This window comes from Taudactylus pleione, unplaced genomic scaffold, assembly GCF_031769625.1.
Source record: "Taudactylus pleione unplaced genomic scaffold, aTauple2 ptg000611l, whole genome shotgun sequence".
NCBI lineage: Eukaryota > Metazoa > Chordata > Amphibia > Anura > Myobatrachidae > Taudactylus > Taudactylus pleione.
Genome location: NW_028285013.1, coordinates 5,633,465 through 5,652,240, shown reverse-complemented (window position 1 = coordinate 5,652,240; position 18,776 = coordinate 5,633,465). Strand labels below are relative to the sequence as shown.

Sequence of the window (18,776 nt, the reverse complement as noted above, 5' to 3'; positions counted from 1 at the left end):
TGCACTTTTTCATATGGACCCCCCATAAATCTCAACACATCACCTCCTAATGGTTTTACTGGTTACTGTCTCTCTCTGCTGGTCCTGTAAGTCTATGCTCAAGGTCCCAGCAAAATATGTACCGTACTAATTAAATAAATAAACGTTTTTGTTACCTGGCTTGCTTAAGTGCTATATTTTTTGGTTATTCTCCCCCGCATATAACATTGATTTACCTGGCCATGCAGGATAGCATTGCTGGATGTGCTTTAATACATCTCTGTGTACGCATCTTCAATGTTTGTTTTTTGTTTGGTTTCCCTAGGCATTCGACCTCCCATTATGAATGGGCCCATGCACCCGCGCCCACTTGTGGCCCTGCTGGACGGCAGAGATTGTACGGTAGAAATGCCAATCCTCAAAGACGTGGCCACAGTAGCGTTCTGCGACGCGCAGTCCACACAAGAAATCCACGAGAAGGTAACACAGATGTTCTTGTTCAAGTCTTCTGCCTGAGACCAGTTGCCCGTAATTCCGCTTCATTAGTACAAAAAGAGCTGGAATGTTTCTGTGCTACAGGGAAATGAGGAGTGTGTTTCCCAGGAGGCTGGGATTACTCTGTATTACTGCAGTGGCTGAATTATACTTCACATAAGCCAGACTGGGAACGTGTTATATTGTAGTAGACCTGTTGTCTCCTAGGGTATTATACTTCTCTCCTCCCTTGTAATTTATATTAAACTAGTATTACAGACCCGCCATTTGCCGGGTCTCTAGCTGCGGACAGGTGGAGGTGTTCTAGCTATAACTTTATAGAATGCACTAGATAAATGATAGAATGAGATTACATTTATCCTCTTTAGAAGGTTTGATAAACCACCGCCACCTCCAGTGACCAAGGCCGCAAACATAGGTGTAGTGTGTGTATAGAGGCAGCAAGAGGTAGAGAGAGGGGTGGGTACTGATTGCTTGGGCTTGATGAAGGGGCTCGGCAGAAGCCTGGGTCCACCGCCCACCTCTCCCCTCCCTTACCTGTAAGCGGCAGTGTCTCCTCAGCGCTGTGCAGCGGTGGGACTAAGGAGGTTGCTGCTGCTGTTCAGCCGTGCGGGGGAAGCGATTACACTGATTATGCCCACGCCCCTTCCTGGATATACCCGTGGCTGAGGAGCAGACTGCGTCCCCCCTGTCTAGCTCGCTACAAATACAATATATATTTAAAGGAGGCGTGACCACATCTAATTACATTAGGCCACACCACCATATTTCAAGAGCCCGGCAAGCCTTGCTACGGCCGTGGGTGGGCGTGTGTGTGTCTGTGTGTGTCTGTGTGTATTAATGTAATGTGAATGGTCTCTATATATACAAACAAAGGTACAATGACTGATGGTATACGGCTATTGATATGGCATAGGAAAGGTGCAGATTTTTCTTCATACTATTTAAAAAAATAAATGAAAAATACCTTAGTTTAATTGTGAAAACTAGTGGAGTTTTTGAATTTTTAGTCTTTAATACTATAGTTGTGACTACATTATAGCAGAGCATTTATTATTATTATTGGTGAATCTAGGGTTTTGTTCTCTTAAAACGAATGCTAAAAACACCTTTGAACACCTTTTTAAACAGCTAACTGAGATGTACTTACACGTATACACTTTCCTACTAATCTGCCTCTTCCATCAGTTTAAACCGTTTTCCTCAAAGTAGACTAGGAAATAACAGAATTATAACGAAGAGTAGCAAAAACAAGAAAGAGCAAATGCAATGCGAGCATTCAGCGGCGTAACAGGGCTGCAGTGTGCTCAGCTCCGCCCCCTGAGTGCATGACGTCACGCAGAGGGGCAGGACCGACAGCAATGGTAAGTGTAACACTGCTTGGAACATCTGAGAACACACTCTGATTAGCTGTACAGACTGCAGTGTGCGTGCCTGAGAGTCCAAATGAGACTCCGGACGGCACTGTAGCAGCTATACCGGCTGTGGCACCATGCTAGCCAGATGCAAGGGTCGTGGGTGAGTGACCGTGCCTCCTATAGCGCTCTGTGCGAATGCACCGCTCGCACACCCCTAGTTATAGCCCTGCAAACATTATTTATTTATTACTGACCTTAACATTTGAAATCACAGAAAATGAAACCTGCCAAACATTTACCTTGCTCTAATGAAAACACTAGTTTCCCTTTTCATCTTTAGTTCAGCTAGAACGATGAATGGACACTTTGATATTGGACATCATTTGGCTTGGGTGTTCGTCTGTAGAGAAACGCGTGGGGTTTTGGCTCAGTATGTTCTTACTCTTCATGCTGCATCCAGATCAAGTGATCATAAGCCCCTAAAACAAGCACATTCACTACTAGATATGCATATACATTAAAGTCTGAATACCAATGAACTAAATAGAATATACTTATAATTTATGTAATGTTTATACTTGATGAGATCTGTCCAACTTGCTCTCTGTACTATCCTAAAGAACTACGGATCATATAGGGTTGAGGATATCAAAGGGTTAAATAAGGGCAGATTATATTGGCCAAATGGTTCTTATCTGCCGTCAAATTCTAGGTTTCTATGTATCCCCTTTATTGAAAACTGATTACTTTAAATATGTGAGTGTTTCATTTATCATTCAGGGACGGTGCACAAGCCACAGTCTGCGAGGTTGGATTGCAGCCTGTTAGATAATAAAGTGATCAATGTATTAACATTACCTTTCATCTCTGCGCAAAGCCACATCGTGCATTGCCGCTTATTGCAGGATGTGTTTGCCCACCGTTATTTCGATACATTACAGCGCAGAGAGGTATTGCACAAACTCACCCCCCTGGCCACCTCATGTCCCCCTGTATCGCACCTGCTTGGTGTGACGTAGCTGTTGCTTGTCAAGTAACACACGACTATTTGTCACTGGATACGTTTCAGTCGCGCTTCACCGCCATAGCTATCGAGGTTGCGTTATAAAGAGAAAACAAAGGCGCCACTGGGGACATCTCTGCAGAAATCTGCTTTTCTCCACGGACGGACTGCCTTTAAATACATATGAAGAAGCAGGAATAACCTCCACACCCATTTGTTTCCCATGTCTCTGCATAAATGAGCAGATTCTCCAAATATTCTAGGCAATTACTGTTACATGACTAACATACGTGCACTATTTGTGTGGCAGCCACCAATGTGACTCTTGCCACGTGGCACAGCAGCCACGAGGCACAGCAGCCTGAATAAGGCTACTACCTACTTCTTTTGTGAAAATCAACAGTTTGGGATTTAGATCTCGGAGAAACGTGTTGGGTTTTATAATACCTTTTTTTAAATATTGTCATTGCTGTAGAACAGGATGTTTGTCACTTAGAATACTCCTGGAATAGCTCCATTTTAATTGTTAGGCTGAATATTTGTTGTTTCAAAGCTTTTTAATTTGGGACTTCTATTTATAGAAAACGGGAAACAAAAAAATACAGGAAACCAGTATGAAACGGTGACCCCGATTTACTCCTAGTCCCATGAGTTCAGGCATTATACAATATAAAATTCACTGGTTTGGGGCATTTTGATTAGGTTTTTAACCCAGAAAGATTCCCCAGCAGGTCACACAACTAACGCACTTTCAGGGCTGAATTTGCTTTACTGCTGGAAAGAAAACCATAAAGACTACTATTAGTTTTTCACTTTTCAAGACTTTGGGTGTCTGGAAAAAGCCACTTATTAAAATGTACCCTTCCCAAGACGCTTTATCTTCCACGATAAAAACCTCCAAAGACTCGGCGGCTTTGAAAAGCGCCACTCGTTAAGTCTACCCCTCCGGTATCGATTTTCAGCTCTATATAAAGTCACAGTGAAATTTTTCTGTTGTGTTGGTGGTGCACAGATGATGATGATGATGATGATGATTGATTTATTTTTAAACTATTTGTCGATTCGAAACGTCAAATTGTTCACATCGTCCAGTGTGTACGCACTATGCTCGCTCCCGCAGGGTCTGTCGCATCTTCAGATCTGTCGTACATACTGCTCAATCTGAAGATACTGTCAGCAAATCGACCAGGAGATATGTTAACGTTTTATCTTAACGTTCTAACGACCGAACGACGCACAAAATATCGTTTGGCTGTTTGGAAGATTGCACAGTGTGTATGCACTATATCAGTGGTTCTCAAACTCTGTCCTCAGGACCCCACACAGTGCACATTTTCCAGGTCACCTAGCCGGTGCACAGGTGTAGTCATTACTCACTGATACATTTTAAAAGATCACCAGGTGGAGATAATTACTTCACTTGTGATTCTGTGAGGAAACCTGGAAAACATGCACTGTTTGGGGTCCTGAGGACCCAGTTTGAGAACCTGTGCACTATATAATTTGTCCGGGAGTTCAAGTGAAATCGGAAAAACCAACGCGTCGTTTGCAGATTGTCTAATGTGTACCCAGATTTAAAACTTAAGAGGGTGTTTATTTTATTTATTGAAGCATAAACGCTGCAAACAAGTCCACAATACATAGACAAGTAAATCACGCTTAATACAAATATTATACACGGTGATGAACAATACACAATAAACATTTCCCAGCACATTGTGGGCTTATGTTTTCACGTGGCCCAAGAATGGTATAAAATACAGAAATGTATATAGTGTTTAGATACAGTGAAAAACGAAAGTAAAGATGGGTATCTGGTGCTCCTCACCCATTGGGCAGTGTAATGGGAGGATTCCCCAAAAGAATTTCAGTTTCATACCGCTGGGTCAGACGCATGCTGTGGTGGATCTGGGATTGTGTCGAGGTTGGCAAGGTTGCTATAAAGCTTTCCCACCTATCAAAAAAGGAAGGGACCTTCTTTTCTTTATCAAACATAGGGCCTGATTCAGACTCGCTCGCTAGCAAGCAGCCGCTTGTTGCAGACTATGTTCGCTAATGTGCGAATGCGTGTAGTTCGCAGTGCGCGTGTGCAAATTAGTACGATCGATCGGAATGTGCTCGCTCATCCTGCGAAGACAGCCCAGTGGAATGAGTGACGGGAGAGGCCGTTTGTGGGTGGTAACAGGGGCAGGCCAGTAGTAACGGGGGAGTGGAGTTGCGGACGTAGGCGTGCCAGAGTGTTTCAACGCAGTTTCTGAGGCGTGCGTAATTAATGGGCAACGTCATAGTACACGTCATCTGGTTGAATAATACACTGAAGTGCTCGCAGTGCTTGCGGTAGGGTACAGTCATCCACAAGCGCTGCGGTCAGATCCGATGTTACCCGATGTACCGATGGTTGTATATACTTCCTGGAGATGGGCAGCTAAAGACAGGCTGGTGGGCGTCTGTAAGCACAAAGTGATCGCTCGCCAAGACATAGTGGGCGTGCTTATGCCTTGTTGTGCGAGCACCTGCCTTGACGTCACTTAGCTGAATTTCCATACGCTGGGAGCGAGCGGACGCATCTAGCGAGCGGGTCGGAATCAGGCCCATAGTTTCTACCTAGTCCATTCAAAATTAAAATTTAGTTTCTCCCTATATAGTTGGAAAGTAACAGGAGTTGGGCGTGTCCGCTCTTGTAAAGATGGTCTTTGCCCCCTCTGAAAGATGCCCAAAATTTCTTCTTGTCCCCGCTGTATTCGCTTTAAAATGAAACACTCTGGGCCTCATTTATCAACGAGTTTTATCATTCACAACGAGTGATCAAACCCGTTGCGTATAATTAAATGGTGCTCCAGCCAATCAACTCCCAACTGTCATCTGTTTGAAAAATGACAGTTGGGAGCTGATTGGCTGGAGCACCATTTATTATACACAGTGGGTTTGTACACTCATTGTGAATGATAAAACTCGTTTTTATTCAAGCTGCTGTTAATGATCTACTATTGTAGTGCATGATCCATGTACATGGCACAGTCCCCTTCCCCTCGTCAATCACATGAACACTGAGGAGCTTCCTGACTGAGTGGCTCGTGCTCTTAATATTTGGTTACGCACAGTTCAGGAACCAGTAAGAGCGCGGAAGCCATATGCGTTCCTGCTGAGATGCTTTCTTGTGGCAGCAGCCATGCAGTGCCCAGTGTGTACCTACTACAGAGCCTGGCACAAGAGATTTCTTTTATTACAGATGTACGCAGAAGTGCTTTTCTGTAATTCTACTCTTTATGGGATAGCGAGTTTCTAACTTTGACGTCTCTTTCGCATCACAGCCACATAGAAACAGTATTGTAGTGTATTGAGGGCTTAGAATTTGTGCTTTTTGTCGCAATCGCGGCATGGTAGTCGCATTCATATTGGTCCCCGGTCTCTTGCTTTTTTTTCTCAGTTTAGGGAAGAGGTTCCCAAACTTTTTTGAATCACGGCGCCCTAGAGTATCAGTATTGTTTTCATGGCACCCCTAAGCCAAAATGTTGTTATTGAGAAATTCAGAATAGAAATTTAGTAAATTGTGCTTACCTGTCATCCTTAGGCTCAGTTATGTGGTGGGGGACAGGTTTGCGCTTCTGTTTGTCCACATAGTTACATTACAATTACCATAAAGCAGAGGTTCCCAAATGCGGTCCTCAAGGCTCCCCAACAGTTCAGGTTTTAGTGATATCCATGGTTAAGCACCGGTGGTTAAATCAAATTGACTAAGGTACTAATTAAGCCACCTGTGCTCAACCATGGATATCTCTAAAACATGAACTGTTGGGGAGTCTTGAGGACCGTGATTGGGAACCTCTGCCATAAAGAATTTGATTTGGCGCTGAACCACCAACCTCAGGCACCCCTGCAAGTGTCTCGAGGCACCCCAGGGTGCCGCGGCGCACAGTTTGGGAACCACAGGTTTAGGGTATTTTACTCACTGCTATTGCACACAAACGATGTACAGAGTGTTTTATCACAGTACGAGTTCTAAAAATGAATGAGCCAAAAAGGCTCCTGGTGTGGGTTGGTTGCAGTTTTCATGGCGCCCCAAACTTAGCTATTAGTGATTTGGGAATGGGTGTACGTGGATGCATCTGTAGTAATACTGATAGCCACACTGCATTCTACCTTTATCTAGTACAATCTTGTGACCGCTATTGGAGCTGTTTATTTAGAATGTAATTGGAATATCTGTAATAAAATATATTCCTATACTTGGTAAACTGAGAACAAAGAAAATGCACTCTGGCAATACAGTAATCCTGCTGTGAATTTAAATGTAATATTTGTTCACCACTAAAATGCTAAACGGTCTCCCTTTATTATAACCCAGCTATACTTTCATAGTGTTCATTCTAGCACCCAGCACCTGTCACAATCCATGCAGTTCCTCTTTCCTGCCTTGGGTGTGTCGCCCTCTGCTCTGGTGCTTCTAGCACACTCAGCTGATGCAACAAACTGCTGAGATACAGATCAGAGTGTGCTTAAAGCCCCACAGCAGAGAGCGACCCCCCCCCAGGCAGAATAGAGGAACTGCATGTTTGTGACAGGTGCAGGGTACTAGAATGAACACTAATTTAATGCAGAATTAGAGTGCATGTCTGTGCCCGCTGTAATCAAACACGCCATAGCCCCTCTGTTACAATGGACTTATTACTTGTTCTGTTTTCACCCAAGTTTAACAACCTTTGTGAAAACTGCAGTGTGGTACGTGTCTACACCAGTGGGTTTTTATTATGGAACATTATTAAAAATGCTGTGTACAGTTTATAACGGTTAATGTGCTGGGTATATCGGTCATTTCTTTTTTTTATTTTCCTCTCATTGCAAACTGCAACACTTACAGACTTTAATTTGCCCCATTGGGGGGCAGATTCATTCAACTTAAGTATTTTTATTAGTATTGTACATTTGTATGAAGCTATTTTTGCTAGCATGCGTCATGATGTCCTCTTAATGATTTAAAAAAATAATTTGCCTTTTCGTCATCCTGGTGTTGCCAAAGCAAACCGCTTTCTCTGTGGTGATGACCTTGCTTTAATCCAGGGATGGGGAACCTCAGGCCCGGGGGACGTATAAGGCCCCCGGAATCATTTGCTCTGGCCCTCGGAGCTTTTTTTCTGCTAGCCTCATCTGGCTAGCAGGGTGCCTAGAATGTCACCCTGCAGCCAGAATCTATGCAGCTGTGCCTCCTGGAGTGTCCTTGGGACGCTTCAGACGGTCACACCGCTGCCCTTACAGCTCCCCGGAGCATCCTCAGGATCCTCCAGGCATTACTGTAGTCGCCAGCGATGGTGGCCCCGCCTCCATGTGATGTCACAGAGGGGCGTGGCCTGCACCTGGCCCGCAAATAATGTTATATATATCAAAATGGCCCTCAGCAGAAAAAAGGTTCCCCACCCCTGATTTAATCCATATAGAGTATTTCTTTTGAGCCGTTATTTGTGCACCATTGTCCCCTTGCGTGTGATGTACAGTGCAGCGGGGTCCTGGCCAGTAGGGTGGAAGAGAAGACTGCCCACAGCCCGTAAGCATTGGCCAATACCCCCTACATCCCCCCGGTGGGCTCCTCATGCCTGAGTCTGACACTGGGATCTATTTTATATGCAGATTTTCTGGTTTTGGTTTTTAAATAAATGTATAATACTAAAAATACTGTTGCTCCCAAGGGAGTATATAGACCCATGTGTACTAATTTCATAGCAGACCTGGTATATTATGGACTTGAAAAAGACAGTCCTGTTCTGCTGGAGAATTGTATCGACTGTTATGTGATGAGATGAGCATGAAATCTACTCTGTCTGAATAAGAACGTTCCCTACGGTTTCACCATCGCCACATCTCGTGTAGGCCCTGCATATTTTAAATTGCTTGGAGCGCAGCCAAAACGTGGCGCTGCTTCTCTGTGGTCCAAGGAGGTCCATCAGTTTGTGGGATGCGGGAAGCCCAGCTCTGGGTGCTGATTTGGCACGTTGTACGGTGCAGCGGCTGGTGAGAGCATGTAAATATACTTGCATTGATTCCTCTGTTTCTCGCTCTCTCATCACTCTTGATTTCTGCTACGTTTCTTAAGCTCGGCGATCATGCCGGCCTGGATGAATGGCGACGGGCAGCGAGATTAACAATAAAACCATCCCTATTGCAGGCATACGACAGTGCTAATTAAAAAGAACAAAAGCCTTTTTACAGACTGTCAAATAGTGTTTGCTAGGCTGCTTATAATAGAGTGTAACAATCCATCCCTTGCCGCAGCACGAAATACAGGCTCGGCTTTGAAATCGATCAATCATTCGTGATGGCTCCTTTTTGGTTTATAGTGTTAATTAACTGCTGATTTGAATAAGCGTTGCTTATTGTGGCTGGAAAATGTACAATGGGTACTAAATTTCTTGCTCCTCCCATCACCGCTAGATGCAGCGCGTCACATGGGGCAGTAAGTAATATCCATCAGGACCAGAGGTACCCTGACATCCATTATTATTTGTAGGAATGAGCCAAGTGCAGGTTGCAGTGATTTTGGTTGGAGTAATGAATATATTATTATTATAGTCTTTGTGCCTGGAGATATATTTTCCATAGCAAATCAGTTTGACATTTTATGTAACGATTTTTATTTAGCAATATTGGAATTAAAAAAGAAAGGGGAAAATGCATTTCTAGGTTGCCTTGTAACCTGGTTCTTCTAAAAACCCATCTATGCTTGTATTTACCCAGACAGCTCTTGGAGCGGAGTTGGCACAGAGACTCTTTTGTAGAAGACCCCTCCGTTATGGACCCTATCATTCTTATCGTGTCTGTGATTGATACATTGAGTGCTCTTGGTACAGTAAATAGTTGGAAGGGGGAGAGTCACTTATCAATATACACTGGGCCTTGCCGCTACACACTAACCATTCCAGGATTTGTTACCAATGTCTGCCCATGTGTGCAAGACGGGGGCCGATGAGCCATGGCAACTCACTTATGGGGTCTGCGTCTATGACGTCACATACCTGGCTGTATCTGTGCTATAAAACATGGGTAGTTTGCTCGTGTTGTGGGAGGCATTGAACGATATTGCTGTCATTTCTTTACATTGAATAGCTTTTCAGTTCCTTTTAGACTACATCGCCCTAAGGTACTGCCTTGTTATAGCTGTACTAACTCCTGAATGGAATATTCTCCAGGATTTTATTACAGCACTAATCTTTTATTTACTATTATTACCATTATTTGTATAGCGCACACATATTCCGCAGCGCGTTACAGATAATATTAGGCCTAGTCACATCAGTCCCTGTCCCAGTGGAGCTTACGTTCTATATCCCTGGCACATGTACACACACACGTACACTAGGGCAGGCCTAGCCAACCTCTGGCTCTCCCGATGTTGTGAAACTACAAGTCCCAGCATGCTTTATTAACTGATTGCTGGGAGGGTATGCTGGGACTTGTAGTTTCCCAATAGCTGGAGAGCCACAGGTTGGCCAGGCCCTGCTCTAGGGTTATTTTGTCAGGAGCCAATTAACTTACCAGTATGTTTGTTTTATTTGGCTGATGGGAGGAAACCCGAGCACCCGGAGGAAGCCAACGCATGCACGGGGAGAACATACAAACTTCACACAGCAACATGGTGGAAATTGAACCCAAGACCTCCTTGCTGTGATATAGTAATGCTAACCATTGCACCAACCGTGCTGCCCCATCTTGCAGGAAAGATCTTTCAGAAGATGCGCATGTACATGGTGCTCGTCTAATTTATGTATCTGTGGATGAATAATGTTGTAGCATTTATCATAGTTGTAACACAATTACCCTGAAATAAAAATAAAAAAATTCTGTATTTTACTGCGGCAGTCTTGTGCCACTTTCAAAATGGTGACCGTGCGTCTTCTGTAGAGCGTTCATTATTTTTATCCTCCTTTTTCAGAGTGCGTGTGTCTGCACTAAAGTTAAGCTATTTGTATTTATTTGGCTCTCGCTCTCCCTACCCCTGTGATTGCTCCTTTCTTTCTGTTTAATGCCCCACGAGAGTTGCAGCCGGTGACGATGCTTCATTAGTCACACCACACTCGTGATCCGTAAATTGTTAAAACCCAGTGATTACCATCGATTCACATTCCGTCCCATTGCCAATGGAGCAGCTCGCCGATAACCTGTTGGCGCTGTTCATCTCTTCCGGTACCTAGTTTAAGTGCCAGGCTGCTGTCAATCTAACAAATGGTGAGAATCCCAGCTTGGTTTCCGTGTACAGCTCAAGGAGGCGTCGCACACACCATCTTAGGGCAGGTTCAGACACCCAAACCGGTCAGGATACTTTCTACTTGTGTCCCCTCTTCCTTCCCTTTTGGTGCCCCTGGGTCTCAGGAGAGCGACCTCCACCAATGTTCCAGTGTTGAGCTATTGGGAAGTCATGAAAGTTCAAGTTAAAACACTTGGCCAAATTAGGGAAATATCAGTTATGGTTAAATACAGGGACGTGCGGTCAGGGTAGGCAGGGAAGTCAGCGCCTCCCCTGTCATATTCCCTCCCCTATCTTACTCCCTGTCATGCTCCAGAGTTTTGATCTAAATACTCTCTTTATACATGTGTGTCTCCCCAGCCATTGACCTCAGTGCACGTCAGTTATTGGTATTACATTAAGTGCTCACTTACTTTCTAATTAGTTATTTAAAATACTTTGTGCAACTCTTATGGTGCCCCATATATAGTAGCACCCCACTTTAACCGGCCCTCCAGGATCCCCAAATTTGAGAGCAGCAAGAACTGTAATAAAGCAGATATATTGTTACTGGAATGGGCAGGTAAGTACCAGAAAGTCGGGTGAAGCGGGAAGGGGTATTGGGAAAGTAAGTAGGCAAAGAAGTAAGCTCCTAACGGTGATACTGTATTTCAAACACATGACAGGAGCTGATTGGTTGGAGCACCAGTTAAGATTCGTAATGACCAGAATATCACTTGATAAATCTGGGCCAAAGTACCAATCGGCTCCTAACTGTCATTTTACAGTGTTTGAGAAATGACAGGAGCTGATTGGTTGGTACTTTCTTTCTCCAAAGCTTGCTACATATACCAACAGACGTGAAGGTGGAGTGTAATAGAGAGAGAAAGGGGTGGAGGAGAAGGGGGAGCGAGCCCGGACATGGGGAGCGACTACTCAGTTTATAGAACGGCAACGGTTGATAATTGGGAACCAGGGAGTGGTACATTGTAATGTAATTTTGTCTGTTTGTGTGGGTTACAGTTATTTTGGCTATATTTGTTTAACTGTGTCCAAATAATGGAGGTAGGTATTCCCCGGACAACTCCCAGATTACTTATATTTGGGTATCCATAGAAACCATGCTACTTTGCAATATGTGTTCTGTTCGCTGACATTGGCCAAGATCATTGTAGCTAGAATGTGATTGGCTGGCTGGAGACAGGGAAGATGTAGAGGGACAGGGAGATTTCTTTATACCAGTAGAAACTCTTGTCCACTTTCACCATGTTTTTGTAACATTGTTGCAAAAGTCACGGTTCTGCCTTAACGCCATTAATCATTTCCCAGACGCTCGGCCTAGTTCTTGCCTTCCTTTTGTTTACTGTAAGTTCTGCGCTTTGTAGTATTTTCTTTGATTAATTCAGCAAAGAGCCTTTTATTGATAACATTTTCATTATTCTGCTAGAAATGTGGAGTGTACTGGAACAGCCACTTGTGTTACCTTTTTACTGTTATGCTTATATTGTAGTGATACCGGTCTCCTTTTCCCTTTAATCTATATTAAAACTAAGGTAACCAGTGACCTGGAGTCCGTTTTGAGATTATACGGCTATATTATAGATTTTTTTTTTTGTCTATACTGCAGCAGTGTTACCCAGTTTAGGCATATGTTTGTATTGTATGTCGTCTTTATATGTTCTTATATAAGTTGGGTAATTATAATAAATCAAGAGTGGGTTTAGAGAAAATAATTAAAACTTCTTAAAGTGTGTCTGCCATCAGATAATCTGACCACAGCCAAAAAAGTTTATTTTTTTTTTTTTTAAATCCGTTATTCTACGCAAAAACAATTCCATCTCCACCCTTTCCCCCAGAAGTCTGGCCACATATTAGTATGCTAAACATTATCCAGTCAGCGGTCCCAACCACTCAGGAGGATTGGGGAGGCCTGATGTAGACATTGGGGTGACCATACTATGCTCATCCATTGTACTCCCCAAAACATAAATTATTTTGGTATTGTTATGTGATCATATTCAAGGAGATTTTACTTATTGTTTAGGGAAGGGCAGATGGCGATCATGGATGGAGAGGTAGGTTTGTGTGCTGTGGGCACAGAGATGGAACGCTTGGCACAGAAGCCGATTGCAGCGGGTCAGGAAGAGAATTGGGTGGTTGTACACGAGCTTCTCAAGTTGTTTGGAAGATTTGGGTGTTGGGGGCAGTTGAAGAGAGGTAGTATCGAGAGATGGGGTTTCTTGATGTGTGAGACGAGTGATTTAGAGGCCAACTGATGGGTTGGCGAGTTGGGCTTGGTGCTGGCAAATATCAGGCGATGGTGGTTAAGGTGGGACCGGTTGATGGGAAGAGGACGAAGGGATTGTGAAGTGCTCTTCCCCCGTAATAGGGGAGAGAACATTTAAAACTGCATTTCAGCAATATTTTGATAAAGAACATTAATTCGTAACGTTTTTATCAAGTAAAGAAACTGGTAACGCTTTAGCTGCCATATAAATAATTGCGATCGTGTAAACTTGCCGCACTGTCTAGCTTTTGTCTCTCAGTATTCACCTTATTCAAGAGAGCAAAACGGTAAGTGACTGGAATTGCCATTACAGACGGTATATTCCGCACAGCGGTGTTGTGTACATATCGCATTACTGCTGTGTATTCTAGTGTACATTCTAGCACCCTGCACCTGTCACAACGGTATGCAATCGGGAAGCCGGATGACATTATACCGACAGCCAGCTTCCCGACTGTCATATCCCGGCGAGGGTGAAATGATCGGCGTCTAGATGTAGACGCCACTCGTTTTACCGGCGCCGGGAGACCGGCACCGGCATCCCGATCAAAGTGATGGCGGGCGCCGCTGCCGACAGCCGCGGGAGGGTTAGGTTTAGGGCCCCCGGGGGGGACTTAGGGTTAGTCACACCCCCCCCCCCCCCCCCCGGAGGTTAGGGTTAGGCTAGGGGGAGGGAGGGTTAGGGTTAGGCACCTCCCCTGAGGACTTAGGTGTAGGCGGCGGGGAAGGGGGGTTAGGTTTAGGCACTGGGGGGAAGGTTAGGGTTAGGCACCCCCCCCCTTAAGGGGATTAGGTTAGTTCATACTTACCTGGGGACGATCAGTATTCTCAGCCGTGTCGGCCTGCCGCTGTCGGGATAATATAAGTTTGGCGGTAATTCGTATGTATTCCGTCACAACCAGTGCAGTTCCTCTTTCCTGCCTGGTTTCGCTCTTTGCTCTGGTGCTTCTAGCACACTCTGGTCTGTATATCACAGGTGGGTTGCATTAGTGGAGTGTGCTAGAAGCACCAGAGCATTGAGACAGGAAAGTGGAGCTGCATGGGGTGTGACTGGTGCAGGTTGCTAGAATGAACACTATAGTCACTTAGCTAGTCATTAATGAGCAGTGCTTATCTGAATGTAATGGACATGGTTCAGAGAAGTGACTCTTTGGAACACAGAATTTCAAATGAGGGAGGGGAGGGAGGGAGGGATCGTTTGTTCTGCTTGTTTTAAAGTTATTTTGAACCTATAACAATTTACCAGTGTTTTGCTGCTGAGGTGACTTCCTAGATTCCTATCATCCCCCACCAGTCCCTCATTGCTCTTCCTCTGGATGAATGCCCTAAACATGGACAGTACCTGTCACCTACTCCACTATTTGTGGGCAATCTTTGCCTCAGTGATTATCACTAGGGTTGACTTGATGCTGAACATAAATTCTGCTTCGGGAATGAGGTCCTCTATTTTATGGGATCACTGCATATGGAGCATTATTGAGACTGTCATTTCTTATTTTGGTAATTTTTTAATAAAATTACAAATCTGTGTACAACGAGTGCACTTTATAAAATATAAATAAATAATTTTGCATACATTAGTTTTTTTTACAATCAAATATTTTGTTAAATGCAGTGTTCAATACTATTTTGACCTTTAAATATTTCCAGGCACAACAATCAGTGTTTAATGCAGAAGACCTCTATGTATTGCCTGCAGTGTTCAAAGTGCCATCGATATTAACGTTCCAATGGCATAATTAATGGTAACTTCAATGTTACTGGTTTCGTGGTCCATCCCTAGTCAGAACTTAGAAGAAGGGGAGCAGGCACAAAGTTTTGAGGCCCAGATACCCCAAAGAGGCGCTCCACGTACCCAGTATGGTGTGGGCACCCGCCCTTCAGCTACGGGGACGCAGCGACAGAGTCCCACGCGAAGATTTCATTTATTAGCATCCCATCTTCGTGCAGTGGAACAGGGTCTGGGATGACCCCCCCCCCCCCATTTTTAAAATGCTCACCCCATCGCACATGTGATGATCTTACGAATGTATACAGTGCCGCAAGTATGTGATAATGGTAGGAATCAGTTTCCTATTCAGTGGACACAGTACCAGCAATTTCCGGTCTGTCGCCAATACCAAGGCGCTAATGTAGAGTTTGGTGTATGTAATTTACAAAACAAAAAATTGGGTGGCTAAAATTGTGCTTCGTGTGTGTGTGTGTGTGTGTGTGTGTGTGTGTGTATATGTATGTATACAGGTGTGTGTGTGTGTGTATCTATATATACATATATCTATCTATCTATATATATATATATATATATATATATATATATATATATCCAAATGGGTCCACGTCATAGTCCATAGTGTACTGGGGTGTCTACCCAAATAGGACAGCAAAAGAAAACAAATCCAGGTGTACACTCACCAGTCTTGATACAAAAAAGATATTTATTTATGTCCGAATTGATACATAGCAGCATCGACATTTCGGTCCTGTGCTTGGACCTTTGTCAAGATACTTCACAAAGGTCCAAGCACAGGACCGAAATGTCGATGCTGCTATGTATCAATTTGGTCATGAATAAATATCTTTTTGTATGAAGACTGGTGAGTGCACCCCTGGATGTATGTGTGAGTAATATAATATATATATATTATATTATATAAAAATTTTCTTTTTTCCTCCGTCCATTTTTAGCGCAATAAGTGACGGGAGATCGCGGGGTGTTATTCAATGAATGCCAATTTCCTCAGAGGTCGGGTTTAGCTTTGTAAAACGGCTACACCCGACCAGAGTGCTGGGCGCGATCATGAAAAGTGGCGTTTGGCACCCAAACAGATCACTTTTTGCGCAATTTAGCTCCCCACCCCTGGAGGGTACAAGCTGAAATGCCGGCGCCAGAAGCTGTTCGTGCCCGACAGGAGCAACAATTGAATAGCTCTGTCAGGCGCGAGGAAGGTCCAAAACGATCGAATTGCGCCCTATGCGTCATTCTCTGCATGAGCGCCTCTGTGTTCTGGGAGATGTATAAGTCGTTAGTGACCTCTCCCAGCTTTTATTATCTCCCCCCTTGCAGCAACAAGTAACTGAGCCCGGAGGTCTCCTTTTGTACACTGCTGGCATGAAAAAAGGGACAACCGGCCGCCTCTTTCAGTTGGGGCTAGGGGGCAGATTTCAAGTGGTCGTTCTGATGTGAGCACGCTACATGTACATGTGTGATGCCTTAATTAAGATTGGCTATTTGTACAAGTTCTTATTTGTATGTAACTGCCCAGAATCCTTTTATCCAGTGAAGAATGCCAAGCCTAGACCTTGCAGCATGACTCTTGAGCGTGAACAATCCATGCAGAATCCGCGTACTCCTGTTTTGTAGTCAGCTTTGCTTCCTGCCTCACCAGTATTTAACGCCACCAGCAACAAAGTGCGATTTCATCTTTTTGAGTACAGATCACAAAGCATTCGAGGATAATGGGAAACCACAGTGCTGCTAATAATCACTCGCAGAGTCGATTGTGTCTGACGGTTGTTTGCAAATAAGAACGTGTCAACATGTTGCAGCCATTTGAGCCCAGTTAGTGTTGGAATTCTATTCAGCGGGAGGCACAGAGCGAGCAGATTATGCTACTCTGGAATGATCAGCTTTTATTTTGGAATGTGAAATGCAGAAGTTATGTAACTCACACGGGGGCTCCCACTGTTCTTCCAACATTAGGGCCTTCAGGGCTGAAGTGTCTCGGAAAATTATCTAGACACTTCACAAGCTCAATGCAGAGAATATAAGCTTGTGGCGCCCGCAATCGGGAACTGAATCACTATTTGCAGAATACCTCCCAGAGGGAGAAATATGTAATTCAAATGTATGCTGAAGTTCCCCCAAGCCAGAGCAGCGGTGTAGAGGGCCGCACATGCAAGGAGACCGCATTGGGAGAGAAGATCACATGTTTGTGGAATAATTGTCATGGCGGGCTCGCCACTTTTTACAGCCTGGCTCCTCTTTACCAAACCTTTCCATAAATATTCAGTCGGGTATAATAGGCAATACACTTTACGTTTTGAAATGATGCAGATCCTCAGACGTAGACCAGGCATAGACATAATGCAGTTGTCCGCTGTTGTGGAACTACAAGCCCCAGTCAGACTGTATTATATGACCCATTGTATCCTGTGCAAAATGCTCAGCTCCCAATCGTCCCATTTCTTTTCCAACTGCGGTTACCTGGGCAGGGTCAATTATTTGATGAGTGCGTGTTCTAAACACACAATCTGCCTCACGAAATGGGAAACGCAAGTGTGTGTGTGTATAATTGTTTGTGAGTATCTATAATAGTTTTATTTTGTGTTTATGTGTGTGTATGATATATATATATATATATATATATATATATCTCTGTGTGTGTATGTATGTGAGAGATAGAGATATATATATATATATATATATATATAATATAGAGCGAGAGATAGATATAGAGAAAAAAAAAAAATATATATATATATATATATATATATATATATAATTTTATTTTGAGTATCTAAAATATTCTGATCTTATACATTGTAATATGTGGGATCTCTGAAGTTAAGCGACATTAACATTCTATTGTACTATATGAGCGTCTTACTTTTCTGGCTGCAGATAAATATAGAGCAGATTAGAGTTCCTCTCCCAGAATTTTACCTTTTGTTATAAATATATATAATATAATAGAACATTGGCCTAAGAGTGTAGTATTTTCCATAAAAGCTTAAGTTGTGCGTAACAAATAAAAGTGACATCCAAACGTATTTCTTCTTATTGTGGGATCTGGATGTCATCAGCTGGAACACCTCAAAGGGGTAGATGAAGCAGCAGCTGGTGGTGTTTCAACTGATGACACTGAGATCCCACATCTCCCAATACTAAGACATACGTTTAAATGTCAGAAAAGCGCTTGAATTCACTTTTATACGGTACGCACAATCTGACACCTAAAAAGATTGCGACTGCCTGCTACTTTCTTTATATAATTATTTCTGTCTATCTAATATTATTATTCACTGGTTTGTTTACATTTTAATTTTATTATGGTTTTGAGGTATTTTTGCGCAGTACCCACATATACACACTACTTCATGCATTCATACATTTATACATACATACATATATAGCTCTTAAAAGAAATAAAAAAAAAATATATATATAATATTATATATATAAAATAAAAAAATTATTATGACAGATAAGCCTACAGACATAAGTAATAGGCTGCCCATTGTTGTAAATAACTATTGTATGTCTTTAAAAACTCTCTAAATCTGTGTTTTGTAAGTGTTGGTTATCTCAGATGTAGCTGTCCTATTTATTAAAGGGCGTAAAGCAATGCTAGGATTCTCAGGGGCTCGCTGGCGATAGCACGAGGAAGTTTATGTAACAAGGGTCTTATCTGGATTTTCGGTTCGGCAGCACATGCGTGACCA

The 18,776-nt window shown here is 43.3% G+C and overlaps 1 protein-coding gene across 7 annotated transcripts in view; it reads left to right on the top strand.

Moving 5' to 3' along the window:
* CTBP1 (C-terminal binding protein 1) overlaps nt 1–18,776 on the top strand; it is a 284,958-nt gene that overhangs the window by 229,917 nt on the left and 36,265 nt on the right. For all 7 annotated transcript variants that reach the window (XM_088454291.1, XM_088454290.1, XM_088454296.1 and 4 more), the window contains exon 2: nt 305–459. In XM_088454291.1, the coding sequence (XP_088310417.1) occupies nt 305–459 (155 nt within the window). The remainder of the gene's footprint in view (nt 1–304; nt 460–18,776) is intronic.